At 49.8% G+C, this 15000-nt stretch overlaps 2 protein-coding genes across 2 annotated transcripts in view; one reads left to right on the top strand and one right to left on the bottom strand.

Annotated features, from left to right (window-relative positions):
• LOC134068603 (putative methyltransferase NSUN7) overlaps positions 1–7775 on the top strand; it is a 33119-nt gene extending 25344 nt beyond the window's left edge. The window contains exons 11-12 of the mRNA XM_062524289.1: positions 4985–5285; positions 6177–7775. Coding sequence (XP_062380273.1) covers positions 4985–5285; positions 6177–6844 — 969 coding nt within the window. The 3' untranslated portion in view covers positions 6845–7775. The remainder of the gene's footprint in view (positions 1–4984; positions 5286–6176) is intronic.
• Positions 7776–9123: 1348 nt separating this feature from the next.
• LOC134068743 (amyloid beta precursor protein binding family B member 2) overlaps positions 9124–15000 on the bottom strand; it is a 35083-nt gene continuing 29206 nt past the window's right edge. The window contains exons 10-14 of the mRNA XM_062524484.1: positions 12898–12973; positions 11196–11279; positions 10678–10793; positions 9815–9997; positions 9124–9365 (exon numbers count right to left, since the gene is read on the bottom strand). Of these exons, the coding sequence (XP_062380468.1) occupies positions 9186–9365; positions 9815–9997; positions 10678–10793; positions 11196–11279; positions 12898–12973 (639 nt within the window). The 3' untranslated portion in view covers positions 9124–9185. The remainder of the gene's footprint in view (positions 9366–9814; positions 9998–10677; positions 10794–11195; positions 11280–12897; positions 12974–15000) is intronic.

The following is a 15000-nucleotide window of genomic DNA, read 5'->3' as shown; positions in this document are numbered from 1 at the left end:
CATCCCTTCTTTCTCTCACACATTGCTCTCCTCTCTTTCTTTCTCCTCTCAGTCCCTCCCTCCCTTTATCTCTACTTTATCTCTTGTGCACCCTTTCTGGTTCTTGCACTTTTCTTTGTCATGTCCTTCTTTCTTTTGTCCTCCCCCTCTCCTTCTCTCTCCCTCCCTCCTTCTCTCTCTCTCTGATGTGTTGAGGCGGGTATATCAGCGTCTAATCCTCCCCGTCGTGAGCTGTACAATCCCTCCTCCTGCTTTCTTTTGGCCCAGATAAGTGGCACCAGCTCCATATACCCCCCCCCCACACACACTGCCCCCCCCGCCGTGTGGCGGAGCCCACCGTGTGTCCCCGAGACAGCGAGCGCCAGCGCCAACGTGTCCTACAGTGTGCCTCACGTCGCTCACGCCACTCGCCTGTCAGGACCAGCCAGCGCTGAGCTGGAGAGGAGAGGGGAGGGGAGAGGAGAGGAGGGGAGAGGAGAGGAGGGGAGAGGAGAGACCAGAGGAGAAGAGAGGAAAAGAGGGGAGAGGAGAGGAGAGGAGAGGAGAGAGGGGGGAGGGGTGATGAGAGACAAAAAGAAAACGGAAGATTAATAGGGTTGCAGAGGGCCTGACAAACCCATCAAGCGATAGCTGTGGCTGATTTGGGATGGCAGTCTGGGAGCGGAGGTGGAGAGGTGCACAGTTGACAAGCTACAGGGAGAGAGAGAGAGAGAGAGAGAGAGAGGGATGGAGGGAGGGAGAGAGGGAGGGGGAAAGGGAGAGAGGGGGAGGGTGTGAGAAACAGACAGACAGGCAGGTCTTGAAGACGTCGGCCGCACGTGTCAAGCCAGACAGCAGATGATGAGACAGCTGTCTAGCCCCACCTGTGGAACTGAGCCCCATCAGCAGACGCATGGCAGACCCACAGACAGGCAAATGAAAGATTGTGCTTGCGTGGAGGTTTCCACCGTGATGGAGACGTCTATGTGGACGAGACTGGACAGGACTGGACAGCGCGCGTGTGCTTCCGTTCAGTCTGCCAATCTCATCCGCATGACCCAGACGTCTGCGTGATCTGTGAGCGCTCACCTGGCATGAGACAGCACCTGGATACAACACACCTGGATCACAGACCGCACAGCACATCCACAGACAGACAGCTAGACAGCATTGCAGACAGACAGACAGAAACAGACAGACAGACAGACATACAGAGAGGGGACATATCTAGACCATAGACCATACTGCACTCAGAAGAGGGGGGATCACTCTCACAAGGTGGGGCTGGGGAGAGGATGCTGGAGAGAGAACCTTCAGAGCAGTAGAGAGATGAGGCAGAGGAGGAGGAGGAGGAGGAGCAGGAGGAGGAGAGGGAGGAGGAGGAAGATCTGAGTGTGTGTGAGGTCAAAGAGACGAGCGCCGGGGTCCTCACCCCTTTGAGTTAAGAGGCAAGGAGCTTAGATCACATCACAGACAGGAGTTGTGTGTGTGTGTGTGTGTGTGAATGTGTGAATGTGTGTGCGTGTGTGCGTGTGTGTGTGTGTGTTAGAGAGAGTGAGTGAGTGAGAGAGAGAGAGTGAGTGTGTGTGAATGTGTGTGTGTGTGTGAGGGGGATGGAGAGCATATAGGGAGAAGATGGGGAATGAGTGGAGAGTGAGTAGGAGAGGCACAGATGTGTTGCAGGGGGAGATGAAAGAACGTCTTGGCGTGGAGTGATTCGGAAAGTAGAGCAAAGCTGGTTGCCTTCTCTCTCATGCGCGTAGAGTGTGCTTCAACTTCACTGCCATAATATTTCCTTCTCTCTCTCCTCTTTCTCTCTTCTCTCTCTCTCTATCTTTCTCTCTGTCTTTCTCTCTATCTGTCTCACCTTCTGTCTGTCTGTCTCTCTCACACTCTCTCTCCCTTGCTCTCTACGTAGGTGTAAACAGGTCTTGAGTCACGACAGCTTAAGTGCTCAGAAATGTTCAGCTTTATGGGCTGATGATGAAATTCTGTTCAGAGCTCAAACATATTCACATACACACACACACACACACACACACACATGCACACACACACACTCATACTCACAAAGGCACACTTACTTAATTCCCAATCACCAATCTCACACGCTCACACACAGTCTCTCGCGTGCACCTAAACCGTGACCATAACATGCTGCAGTCATATTTATAGTTCAATTACAAAACAACCATTGCACACGCCATCTCAATCACACACACACACACACACACACACACACACACACACACTGTAGCCTAATATCTCACAGAAACACACTGTGGCACTAGCAAGTCTTCTCCACTCTTCCTCTCTGAGCCGGTCCTGTTCAGGAGACACTCTGTCAGACACCCCCGTCTGCAGTCTGGAGTGGCCACTCGTCTCTGTGCGTTTTCTCGCTCTCTCTCTCTTTCTCTTTCTCTCTCTCTCTCGCTCTTTCTCTCTCTTTCTCTCTCTGTCTCTCTACAGTTTCATATCGTGAACTAATTTCACGGAAAAACATACATTTTGACTGTTAAACCCGGAAAAGGTTCAACACATTTGTCGTCATTAACGTTGTCCACGCCGCTTAAAAAGTGTGGAGTGATTTCTCCTCTTCTGGCATATCGTGACAGGAGAACCATGTCAACTTTGGATGCGGTTATCTTAGCGATAGTTTGTGTAACACCCTCGATATACATATCGTTGGAAAGCTTAGTTTATGGCCGTTCATGACCGAGCACAATAGCTTAATTTGATACATTTTACCGAAGCGACTGGTTTGTATGTTTAGTGTGATCATGGTGTGATCTCTGTGTGTGTGTGTGTGTGTGTATGTGTGTGTGTGTGTGTGTGTGTGTGTGTGTGTGTCTAGTATGATCATGATGTAATCTGTGTGTGTGTGTGTGTGTGTGTGTGTGTGTTTGTGTGTGTGTGTGTGTGTTTGTGTACTGTATATGTCTAGTGTGATCATGATGTGATCTCTGTGTGTGTGTGTGTGTGTGTGTGTCTAGTATGATCATGATGTAATCTGTGTGTGTGTGTGTGTGTTTGTGTACTGTATATGTCTAGTGTGATCATGATGTGATCTCTGTGTGTGTGTGTGTGTGTGTGTGTGTGTGTGTGTGTGTGTGTGTGTGTGTGTGTGTGTGTGTGTGTGTGTGTGAGTGAGGGAAGGATGGCAAGGTATTGGGAGGCGACGGCAGCCGTCACAGCCGCAGGCGGCCCTCCGCTATATTAGAGCCATCCATCAGCTTTACTCGTCCGCTGACAGACATGAGAGGATAATCAAGCCCAAATAACGTCTCCGCAATGGGGGACACGACACCTCCCACACACACACACACACACACACACACATACCACCTTCACATCCCTTTCAATAAACCACACTAATAAAGATTATTGTTGCACTCTTAAGAATCTGCCGTAAAAAGGCAATTAGATGTGTGTGTCGGGAAATATTACCGCGCTCCCCGCCAGCTACATATGGGCCCAGTAAAGGCGTTTATGGCTCTCCATATGACAGTTGCGGGGCGCCATAAAACTCCCCACAGTATCACACGTGCAGTCTCGTCTGATGCATGCATGCCATGCAGCCTGAAACATACTCACGGTGAACAGAAAGAGTGTGTTGCGCTCGCTCACAAGTGTAGCCCTCTGACACCGACCCACGAAAAGCACTTAGTGATGTTTCACACCTTGTTCATTTCTGGACGCAGATGCACCTTTTCGCTGAGGTTTTGGCTGAGCCCTCTCGGTTCGTCTGCCACCGAGTGCATTAGATTGGGAGGCTGTCTTGGGTCAGATTAGGGAGTGTGGAGTCGTTAGATTAGGAATTGGCGCAGTGACTCGGATGACATTTTGCGGTGAAATCTGTGCTGCAGTGCTTTTGGGTCCCGGTGATAACCGGAGACCTGTGCTGTGCTTTTTATGGCCATTCAGGGAGGGGGATTTGGGAGGGGGGGGGGTGAAGGAGGCGGGCGAGGGCAGTGCAGAGCAGGAAGTGTTGAATAATTCAGCGCCCCCTGTCTGTGCACGTTAGCGTCAGCAGGGCAAACCCCTCAAGACCGCCAAAGCGTCACACACGCGCGCACGCACACGTACAAACTCACACACACGCACACACCCACAAACAAACACTAACCCTTAAACCCCCCCTCTTAAACTCACAATAACCTGTGTGTGCACGCACGCATGAACACACACACACACACACACACACACTCAATCACACACACACACACACACACACACACACACACACACACACACACACACACACACACACACATTCACTCACTCACACACACACACACACACAGACACACACACACACACACACGCACACACACAGTGTGTGTGAATTATTCAGTGTGAGTGTGTGGGCTGTTGCTGAGGCAGCAGGTGACCCAGCAGGGCTGACTCTGCCGTGAGTCCACAGGAGAGAGCCTTTACAGTCTCAAAGCAACTCTTAAACAGAGACACACACACACACACACACACACACACACACACACACACACACACATGCCAACACACACACAGTCACACAGTCACACACACACCCTCAAAACAACCTTCCATATGGAAACAAAGCACTGCCGCATTTTGTTTCTTTTTTCTGCCTCCCGTCTGTTCCCAGACCTCTGCTGAGAAATCAAATCAAGGCAATTAGCAAGTTAATTAATCAAGAAGAACAGGAACACCCAAGGACCCTTGCAAACTTGAAACCCATGTTTAATTTTATCCCACGCTTGCTTCTCAAGCACACACACACACCCACACACACACACACACACACACACTTGCTTCTCGCACACACACACACACACACACACACACTTGCTTCTCGCACACACACGCACACACACACACACACACACATTCTCTTTCACTCAACCACAACCGCAAACTGATCCCTCCTCTCTCCCCGGCTCCCCGTGCTGTGGTGTTGACTTCCTCTCCGACCTCCACCTCCCCCGTGTCCCCTCCTCTCCTCCTCTCCTCCTCTCCTCTTCCGCAGGTGGAGCCGGAGGCGACGGAGACGGCCCAGGAGGTGCTGGCGCGCGCCGCCGCCAAGGGCCTGCTGGACGGCCTCCAGACCGAGCGGCCGCCCAAGAAGGAACGGCGTGCCCGGCAACCCCACCCCCAACACCCCCACCACTACCAAGGCCGCTCCTCCCACCCCCACCCCCACCCGCGGCCGCACGGCTCCGTGAGCAGCCAGTCGCGCGTCTCCGACTTCCTCGGCCGCCAGACGAAGGCGAGCCACTCTGCGCCTGCGGTGGGGAGCTACGGCAGCAAGAGCGCGCTGGCCTCCGGAGGTGAGCTAATGACGTCCCCGTCCCCGTCCCCGTCCGTCCCCGCCCCTCTCTCTGACGCCGCACGTTCTCGTCCTCCCAGCCAATGGGAATAGCCTCTGCTTTTCTGTCGCGTCCTTCAAAGGCACTGATCTATTAAACGAGCCAACTGTTGGAGGCTTGAGTGCATGAAGGATGGGGCCCCTTTTTCCTTGGGCACCAAATTGAAGCACAATGTGAAGGAATATTAATGTTTTCGGAGCTCGTGCGAAATCTGTGCGGAACCGGATCATTAATGATGCAATGACTCTGTGACATTGAGCGTTCCTAAGATCCGCTCCTTAGATCCGTGCCTGAGGCAAGACGAACCGTTAAGACGTAACGTCTGCTCTAAAGCAAGCGCTAATGGGATGCTAGTGTGGGGGTGTTGGCGGTCCTCGTAAGATTAGTGCCTAGAGTGTAGATGGAGGAAGGGAAATGTGAACTAGTCAGCTGATTAGAGCACATTTAAAGTACGTCTTCAGTAAAATGTCAGTGGGTGTCAGTTGTTATTCCTTGTATGGTCAGTGCTCAAATGAAGAAAAGACAAAATCACATTCAAGGGTGCAGAGATTCTAGACCTTGTACACTTTTGTTGAGCTTCTAGTCGTCTATTCTGTGTGCGCACTCAAAAAGCTGGGTGTTTATACATAGCCCCGTCTTAAAATGGAAAACAAAGTGGCCTGGACCAAGCCGATCGATACGTTGGTCTGGGGCCACAGAAAGGAGGGATGTAAATTTCACTGGCTCTTGAGTTCAAATATCACCAGAATTATGGAGCTGCACCTTTAAATGAGACTACTCACTGATTATTAGTCAGTGGTAATAGAACACCATATTGTGAGTTCTCTCTCTCTCTCTCTCTCTCTCTTTCAGGTAAAATCAAACTGCCATCCCAGCAGCGGCAGCCTAAAAGTGTGCCAGCCAGCAGAGGCTCGTCTGTGCCCACGGTGTCCAGCTCCCTACGCAAGCCCATGGGCCGCACCACCAGCACCGCTGCCTCCTCCAACTCCTCCTTCAACTCCTCCTCCAACTCTTTCTCCAAGATCTCCTCCAACTCCTCCTCCAAGATCTCCTCCAACAACTCCTTCAACATCTCCTCCAAGTTCTCCTCCAACTCTTCCTCCAAGATCTCCTCCAACACCTCCTTCAACATCTCCTCCAAGATCTCCTCCAACTCCTCCTCCAAGATCTCCTCCACCACAAACACCTCCACCTTCACCTTTCTCCCCGGCCACCTCCTTGCTCTTCCCCCTCCCCCTGCTCCCCCTGCTCCCCCCTCGTCCACCGCCCCTCCCAAAGGTCGTCAGGAGGTGCTGCGCCCCATGGCGCTGCTGCTGCCCCCGGCCATCTTCCCCGGCTGCCCGCCGGCCCTCCACCAGCTCCCGTCACGGAAGAGCCGGACGCCTCCTCCACCGGCGCCACCGCGCTCCAACCCGCCGCTCTCCCTGCTGCAGTGGAAGAGCAGCCACCCGTCCATCCCCGCCTCCCGCTCCAGCGGCTCCATCCAGGGCATGTACATCCACCCGCGCCCCTGGCTCTGAGACTGACACCTCACCCTGCGTGTGTGTGTGTGTGTGTGTGTGTGTGTGTGTGTGTGTGTCTGTGCACATGTACTCACACACACAGACACACACTCATCTGCATTTTGGCTTCGACACGCATATGCACACACATATGTACGCTCATGCACCTGACTCAGAAACCCTAACACACACACACACACACACACACACACACACACACACACACACACACACACACACACACACACACACACACACACACACACACACAGGGTAACATGTATGTATGTACCCTTGTTTGTGACTCTGATCCAATTTCACACCCTGATGCACACAGATAGACAAACGCATATGCACATACTGATGAGAAAATATGTAAAAAGAAAAGAAAAGAAAAAAAGAGAAGAAAAGAAAAAAAGACATTGACCAATGCACTCATACAAAAAGCATAAAAAGAAACATGGATATTTAGAGAGCATGCCAGTCGATTTTGTAAGCAAATCCATTACCAGTCATGCAGTATAATTTAGAACATATTGATTTTTACTGTTTTCTGAGGATATATTTAGATGCCAAACAATCAACAATATAAAATGCTTTTCTGTCAAGACCTCTTTGTCTTTCCTAATGACCGAATGAAGTGTCTTCATACTGACCTTGTCTGCCCATCTGATTTTATTTCTGAGTTTATGAAGAAATAGTGCCTGGCGGTAGTTGAATTTAATACAGCCATTCAATAACTCCCATTATCTAACATTTTCATCAGAGTGTAATTAAATCTTTGAGACATGCTTGTCTTTAAATGCCTTTATTCTCACAATGGATTACATTACTATGGTGTAAAAATGAGCAATAACAGAAGAAATGTCAATGTTTTTTTTATATCTTTTACTTCTACAGCTGGTCAGTTTGTGAATAAGTTGAGCTTAGTTTGGTTGTAGAAATCACATTCATATTTTTTTCTTCTTGATATACAGGGAGGTTTAAAAGGTGCTTTGACGCGTAGATAGGGTCTTGCTCTGAATTAGTGAGTGAGGTTTCTCTCCTATAACTGGAGGGGGAGGAAGGGGCTAGTCTCCCCCACAGACAGCTGCGTTAGACTGTGTGTGTTTGTGTACCTGTGTATGTGCGAGATGATGGTGACTTCTTTCGAGGGGTGTGTGTGTGTGTGTGTGTGTGTGGAGGTGAATTGTGACAAATGCGCAACACCTTAAATCTTTACACACACATATGCAATATGATTCCTCTTTCTGCTGTTCCCACATTCAGATATAGATCGTCAAACATATCAATCAATGCCATTCCGCGTTGAATCGCAGCGCTGGGAATAGTCTCGGAGCTTCCGTCATCCCAACAGAAAGGCTGCAAAAGTGACACAATTGTTCTGCTGTAGGCTTGTTCCTATAGAACATTCAGTCATTTCCTACTTAGTACAGCGTGAATCGTAGCTCTGAGGTGTGTGTGTTGGAATGCCTTGCTCTTGCCTGGGTACGCTTAGGCTTTTTTGCTCTCAGCGTGTTTCATCCTCGGTGACATATTAACACAGACAAACACACACACACACACACTCTCTCTCTCTCTCACACACACACACACATACACACACATTTATATATATTTCAACATGGAGGTGCTCTCCTGCCTGCGTTGACACACAGTATGGCACAAGTAAATGAGGGCACACTGCAGCGTTGGCCCTTGTCCTGCGTCTCAAGAACACACACACACACACACACACACACACACACACACACCGAGAGAAATCCCAGAAGTTCTGAAACAAAGGAAACGGCCACAGGACAGGACAGGAGTGGAGGAGAGTGACTTTGACTTTGCCGCTGGTAAGAACAGTTTGCGCTGCATAGAAGTTCTGGCCGGTCTAACAGTCCACCGTTCCAGGAACGTCCATGTGGGCCCCCTTTTTTTTGTTTCTTTTTGTTTCTCTCTGGTGACGTCGGGGACGTTAGGCGGCTTGGACTTGAGCGTGACTAAAAGACTGGGCATGCTTCAGGCAGCGCGCTGACAACAACGTAAAGAGGCCAAAGGTGAAAGGCTGTGGAGTAACGGCACCGTGTGGCAGCATGTTTTTCTTTTTCCGTTTTTTTTTCTTCTTTTTTTTTAATCTTTCACTTTTCACTCCTTTTTTTGTAGTAGTACAGTAGGTGTAGTAATTGCTGTCACTCTCAGGGCTGCTCAGTCATTTGTTAGTAAGATTATATACATTTAACAGTTTCACGTGTGTGTGAGTCCTCATATCTCATCCCTCCCCATACCCCCCCCTCCCCCCCGGTTGCGGCTGTGCTGATGGCGGATGGACTGGGCTGGCCAGTGGGCCGCGGTCCAGCCTGTCCTCCTCCCGTCATTGGTTGGGCAGCTCGGGGCTGGGCTTCTTCTGTTTGAGAGTGTCTATGAGGGACTGGACGCCGCGCTTGACGCTGGTGGTGACGCGGCGGGTCACGGAGCCGGGCGGCGGCGGCGAGGAGCAGCCCGCCCTCTGCTGCGTGGGGGAGCGCGCCACCAGACACTTCTGATAGCGCAGCTGCCAACAGAGGAGAGAGGAGGCAAGAGGAGGTGAGGAGGAGAACGGCTCAACAGCAGAGGCCCACAGCATGGGTCGGGGTTGCTCACGGCAACATGATAACACACTCTGTATTGTGTGATGTACTAAACATATTAATTACACTGATGTAGTATATAGTATGTCCTGATCAAGTCACATTTATTTCTAGAGCACATTTAAGAAGCAACGGCAGTTGACCCAAAGTGCTTCCCAATAAAAAGATTATGGTAGAGTACAGAGATACAGGACTCTAAGTGCCTCACAGTTAAAATAAGTCAACATATATCAGTACTTAAGTATATATTAGTGTGTCTATATATATCTATATATAGTACATAGTGCATACTGCAGACAAGGTCTATGTGGCATCAGCTTATTTTAAGCCTCTTCGGCAAAAGCTTTTTGTTGCTAGGCCGTAACTCACTCACCACACAGGCGGACTGGACAGCCTCGGACACACACGCGGCGTTGGGCTCGCACCAGAACACGTGGCACTGGAAGTGCTGGTTGCCCGTGTCCATGATGAAGGCGAAGGAGTGCACGTCGCGGCCCACGCCCATGAAGGACAGGAAGCGCACGCGGCATTCCACCAGCACCTCCTCTTCCTCTTCCTGGAAGGTCAAAGGAAATGGGCATCAGAAAACAACACCAAACTTCTTCACTCTCTAAGGCAATTAAAGCTCAATCAACTCATATTAACGAGTTGAGAATCTCAATCAACTCAAAGAGTTGAGAATCTGAGAACGACTGAGGATTGAGGATTTACCAATAGAAATTAACTTTTGTGGTTAGCCTTAGCTAATGGTTGGTTAACCCATAGGCATTCTTTTGCTATGTCCAGAGATATCAGTCCCAAATGTACATCTCTAGCGGTGATCTCCAAAAGTTAGGACGTTTATATTTTGCTGTTGTTCCAGCTCAGCCTCGCAGCACTCACAATACATACACAAACACGACTGATAAAAGTGAGCAGCTGCCATCCTACGCATCCATGGCATCCGATCCTATACAGTACATTCCATATGCAGTTACTAGCTTTAATCTTAGGATGGCCTACTTCTCTCGTCCATGCTGTTTCTTCCTCGAAGGCAACTGCCATCCCTGTCTATTAAGTGCTGACCAGGGGACTGGGTATTTGCTCTCGAGCCCCACCTGGTTCAAAGTGTTTGCCAGCTCCTTTTGAAGTGCAACTTCTTTTTTTGTGTGTGTGGGGGGGGGGAGGGGGGTGGAGGTATGGATGGATGTAGGGATGGATGTCGGGGGAGATGAAAGGAGGCAGGCGAGACTCTACCTTCTCTTTGATGACGATCACGGTAGCGTCCTCCACATTGAGGATGACGGGCGTCCAGTCCTCTTTCCCAGTCGAGGAGAGCAGGGTGTCGATGGCCCCATTAATCATGTCCATACCTGAGCAGGAGTGGGATAGCCGCGAGAGGGAGGGAGAGAGAGAGAGAGAGGGAGAGAAAAGAGAGAAACGGAGACTGAGAATAACATCACTTGCAGTGTTGGAGTTCATTGTAAGGATTTGCCCAGGGAAGATAAAGTTATGCATTTAATTGGGGGGTGATGGGGGGGTGGGAGAGTATGTATGATGTAATTTAGCCTATGCTTAATATGTGTTTAAAGCATTGTGTGTGTGTGTGTGTGTGTGTGTGTGTGTGTGTGTGTGTGTGTGTGTGTGTGTGTGTGTGTGTGTGTGTGTGTGTGTGTGTGTGTGTGTGTGTGTGTGTGTGTGTGTGTGTGTGTGTGTGTGTGTGTGTGTGTGTGTGTGTGTGCGTGCGTGTGTGTGTGTGTGTGTGTGTGTCTTACCTATGGGCCGGATAACGGATGTGGTGCCCAGGTAGAGCACGTGGAACTTCTGCTCCACTTCTGTCTTTGGTGTGGGGAACTCTACTGAGAGAACAGAGACATCAGAGAACAGCTCACTCATGAAGCATCTACAGTAGAACACCATCTGTATCTTTTACATACACAAACACAAACACAAACATCCTCAGATCCTTTAAAGTCACTTGGCGAACCCAGAGCAACTGCCAGGTGCTCTGTATAAGTTCAAATGTATGTAAATTCGCAAAGATATAGGGAACAAAGGAAAACAGATGTTTGGTAAAAGCCTAATCCTGTAGGGGAGAGCAAAGCTGTTCAGTGTTCGTTTGTGTGCTTGTGTGTGTGTGTGTGGGGGTGGGTGCTTGTGTGTGTGTGTGTGTGTGTGTGCTTGTGAGTGAGTGAATGAGTGAGTGTAAGAGAGAGAGAGAGACAGAAGAAAGTGAGAAAGAGAGTGAGTGACTGTGTGTGTGTGAAAAAAGTGCTTTTAAAAATCCTAAAATGTGTGTAGCAGAGCTCGTTCGGCTGCACACCCTCTGCCTGAGGGGAGGAAGGAATGAAAACACCGGATTAAACAAGTGTCTTCTGTAGGAGAGAGAGAGAGATATAGAGAGAGAGAGTGAGGGAGAGAGGGAAAGAGAGAGTGAGAGAAAGAGAATGATAGCGCCTGGCATACACCCATACAGCAGGGTCGATGGAGCTTGCCATTTTTTTCAATTTCCCATAATTCCTTTGATCCCCCGGCAGGGGTGGTGGTTTGGCCGCGCAGCCCGGCACTGTAAAGCTGTCTTAATTGGCTTTTAATGAGGCTGGTCGTGCCTGCGTGCTAAATGCTAATATCGGCCTTTTTCCCTGCACTTGTGTCGAGTCGGCCCGACTCAGCAATAAACTGCCCCGCGACTTAAATTATCAAAGAAGATAACGAGGGAGAGGAGGAAATAAACAATCATAATATCAATAAAGAAAAATAACACAAAGCAAATGAATAAACATCCGGAAAAAAAGAGAGAAATTCATATTTTTGGAGACGCCGTGGGGGGAAAGAGATGAAGGAAGCGCATAAACAGGCCTGATGAAGGAGTCATAAACGCACGAGAACTGTGCTGAGGTCAGCAGTCTGCGGCGCTGTAAGCAGACGCTCTTGTGCGCGCGCGGCGAGATAACAAAGGAGTCAAGCGCTTATTTATGTGCGTGTTCCCGCGCACTGCAGCCCCGGAGCACAAGTCACAAGCCCTCGCAACGGAGAGAGAGAGCAAGAGACGGAGAGAGAGAGAGGAAGAGAGAGAGACAGATAGAGAGAGAGAGAGAGAGAGAGTGCCACTGACCAAACGAAAATGTGTCCGAATCATGGACATAAAGTCTCGCAAATGAAAAGCGGGGGTGTGCGGGTGTGGGTTTGTGTGTGTGTGTGTGTGTGTGTGTGCGGGTTGATGTGTGTGTGTATGGGGAGGGGGGGCAGAGTGTTACTGGAAATAATAAAACATGACTAGACAGCCTAGACAGCTCCCATGCTGGGAGACGCTGCTGGCTTTGGGATTAGAATGCGAAGGGATGTGTGTACATGTGTGTGTGTGTGTGTGTGTGTGTGTGTGTGTGTGTGTGTGTGTGTACACACACACGTGTGTGAGAGAGAGAACACGTATGTGTGTGTGTTTGACAGAGAAGACGGTTGCTGGTGTTTTCCTACCTTGGAGGGGCACATCAGTGCTGGAGTTGGAGGAGCTGCCTGCTACAGCTTTGGCATTCTTCCTTTCAGCCATAATCTGGTGAGGAGCGGGAAACGTTCACTTGGATTTCATAAACACAAACATACATCTTGTGTTGACATGAATAGTTCAGAGATACAGAGTACATGGATAGTCTTTGCCTTCTGAGTGGCCTCTTGGTCTTCTGAAGACCACCACATCTTTGACTTGTGATCGTGTTACAGTATCTTGGCCTTGGCTGACGCAATACAGTCGCTGGGGTGAAGACCAGCCCGCAGCGGTCAGTTAGAACCCGCTGGTGCACCATGAAGCACAAAAACACACACGTCCTTTCATTTAAGAATCAAATGTGGCCGCTCTTTCAAGCCAACTCTCTCCCTCTCTGTTCTGCTGTCTCCTTTACTCTCATGGTTTCACTTTCTCTCCCTATCTTTCTTCCACACCCTCACTCTCTGTTCTCTCTCTCTAACTTACTTTCTCCCTCTGTTCTCTCTCTATTTCCTTCTCCCCCTCTCTCTTTCTCTATTCTCTTCCTCTCTTTCTCGCCTGTCCTCTCTTCTTTCTCTCCCATCCTGTGTTCTCTCTCATTCTTCCCCTCTCTCTCTGTTCCCTCTCCCCCTCCCTCTCTTTCTTTTTCCCTCTGTTCTCTCTCTCTCACCCTTCTCTCCCTCCCTCTCACCCTTCTCTCTGTCTCTCTCTTTCTATGTCTCTCTCTCCCTCTCTTTTTCCCCTTCTCTCTCTCCCTCCTCTCTCTCTCTCTCTCTCTCTCTCTCTCTCTCTCTCTCTCCCCCCTCTCTCTCCCCCTGTCTCAGCACACTGCAGTAGATGAGTGGTGGTAGGGATGGCTGAATGCTGTGCTGTGCTCTGCGGCAGCTCCAGTGTGTGTGTGGCTGGGGCCCCCGGTGGACGGCCTCTTGATTAATAGTGAAGGCTTAAATCAGATCAGGCCTGTCGTTAATCAAAGGCTTTTGTGGCCAGTTCTGATGATGCGGCACTCGCACACTATGGGATGGCACATCGGAACGTCCACACCACCCACCCACACCGCCCTGACCACTGCGGAGGCCTGATCGCAGGTGCACGGCACGTACCCGCAGACACACACACACACACACACACACACACACAGGGTTTCTATCGAGAAACTGGTCACAGTACCTACCTCAGGCTAAATGACAATTCCTACGACTTCACATGAAAAACACACAGACACGTACTGTACGCATGTTTGTATTGAGAAACTGGTCAAACGTGGCACCTCAGGCTAAATGGCAACACCTTCACACACATGCACACACACACACACACACATACACACACACATTCACACTCTCTCCGTCACACTCACTCACTCACTCTCTATTTCCATCTCCCCCACACACACACACACACACACACACACACAGAATGTCTATTGAGAAACTGGTCACACTACCTACCCCAGGCTAAATGGCAGTTCCTACGACTTTGTGAAAAACGTGCATACATACTGCACACATGTTTGTATTGCAGAACTGGTCAATCTACAGTAAATGGCAACACCTTCACACACACACATGTACTGATACACACACACACACACACACATTTTTTCTCACTCCCTCCGTCATAGTCACTCATTCTCTCCCTCTCTCCCTCTCTCTCTCTCTCTCTCTCTCTCACACACACACAACAGCTTAAGCTGCTTCTCTGAACCCCATCTGAGCTTCTTAAGGATGAGCCAAATTTTTGTTATCTTCTCCTGACGCAGGCATTCGCTCACTCTACGCAAACATACACACACACACACAAACAGGCAGTCTTAAAATAGATTCAGGGCTTTTAAAATCCCAGCATATGTTATTCTCAATATGCTAATTCCCAATGAGGAGCGCAACAAAGCAAACCACCCTGCTGCCACAGAGGGCCCCCAAACAAACGGGGCTGCGCAATGTTTCTCGGCAAAATTTTCATTAAAAAAACCCCAACAAAAAACAGAAGGTTAAGCCTCCTGTCTGCGCGCCGCACCCAACACAATGTTTACACGGACTCGGGAGATTACGGCAGTTCAAAGCGCGCGCCTCTGCAATCGATAGCCGGGGCCA

Source organism: Sardina pilchardus, chromosome 21 (genome assembly GCF_963854185.1).
Source record: "Sardina pilchardus chromosome 21, fSarPil1.1, whole genome shotgun sequence".
NCBI lineage: Eukaryota > Metazoa > Chordata > Actinopteri > Clupeiformes > Clupeidae > Sardina > Sardina pilchardus.
Note: the sequence above shows the minus strand (reverse complement) of the source record. Positions and strands in the feature narration are given on the sequence as shown.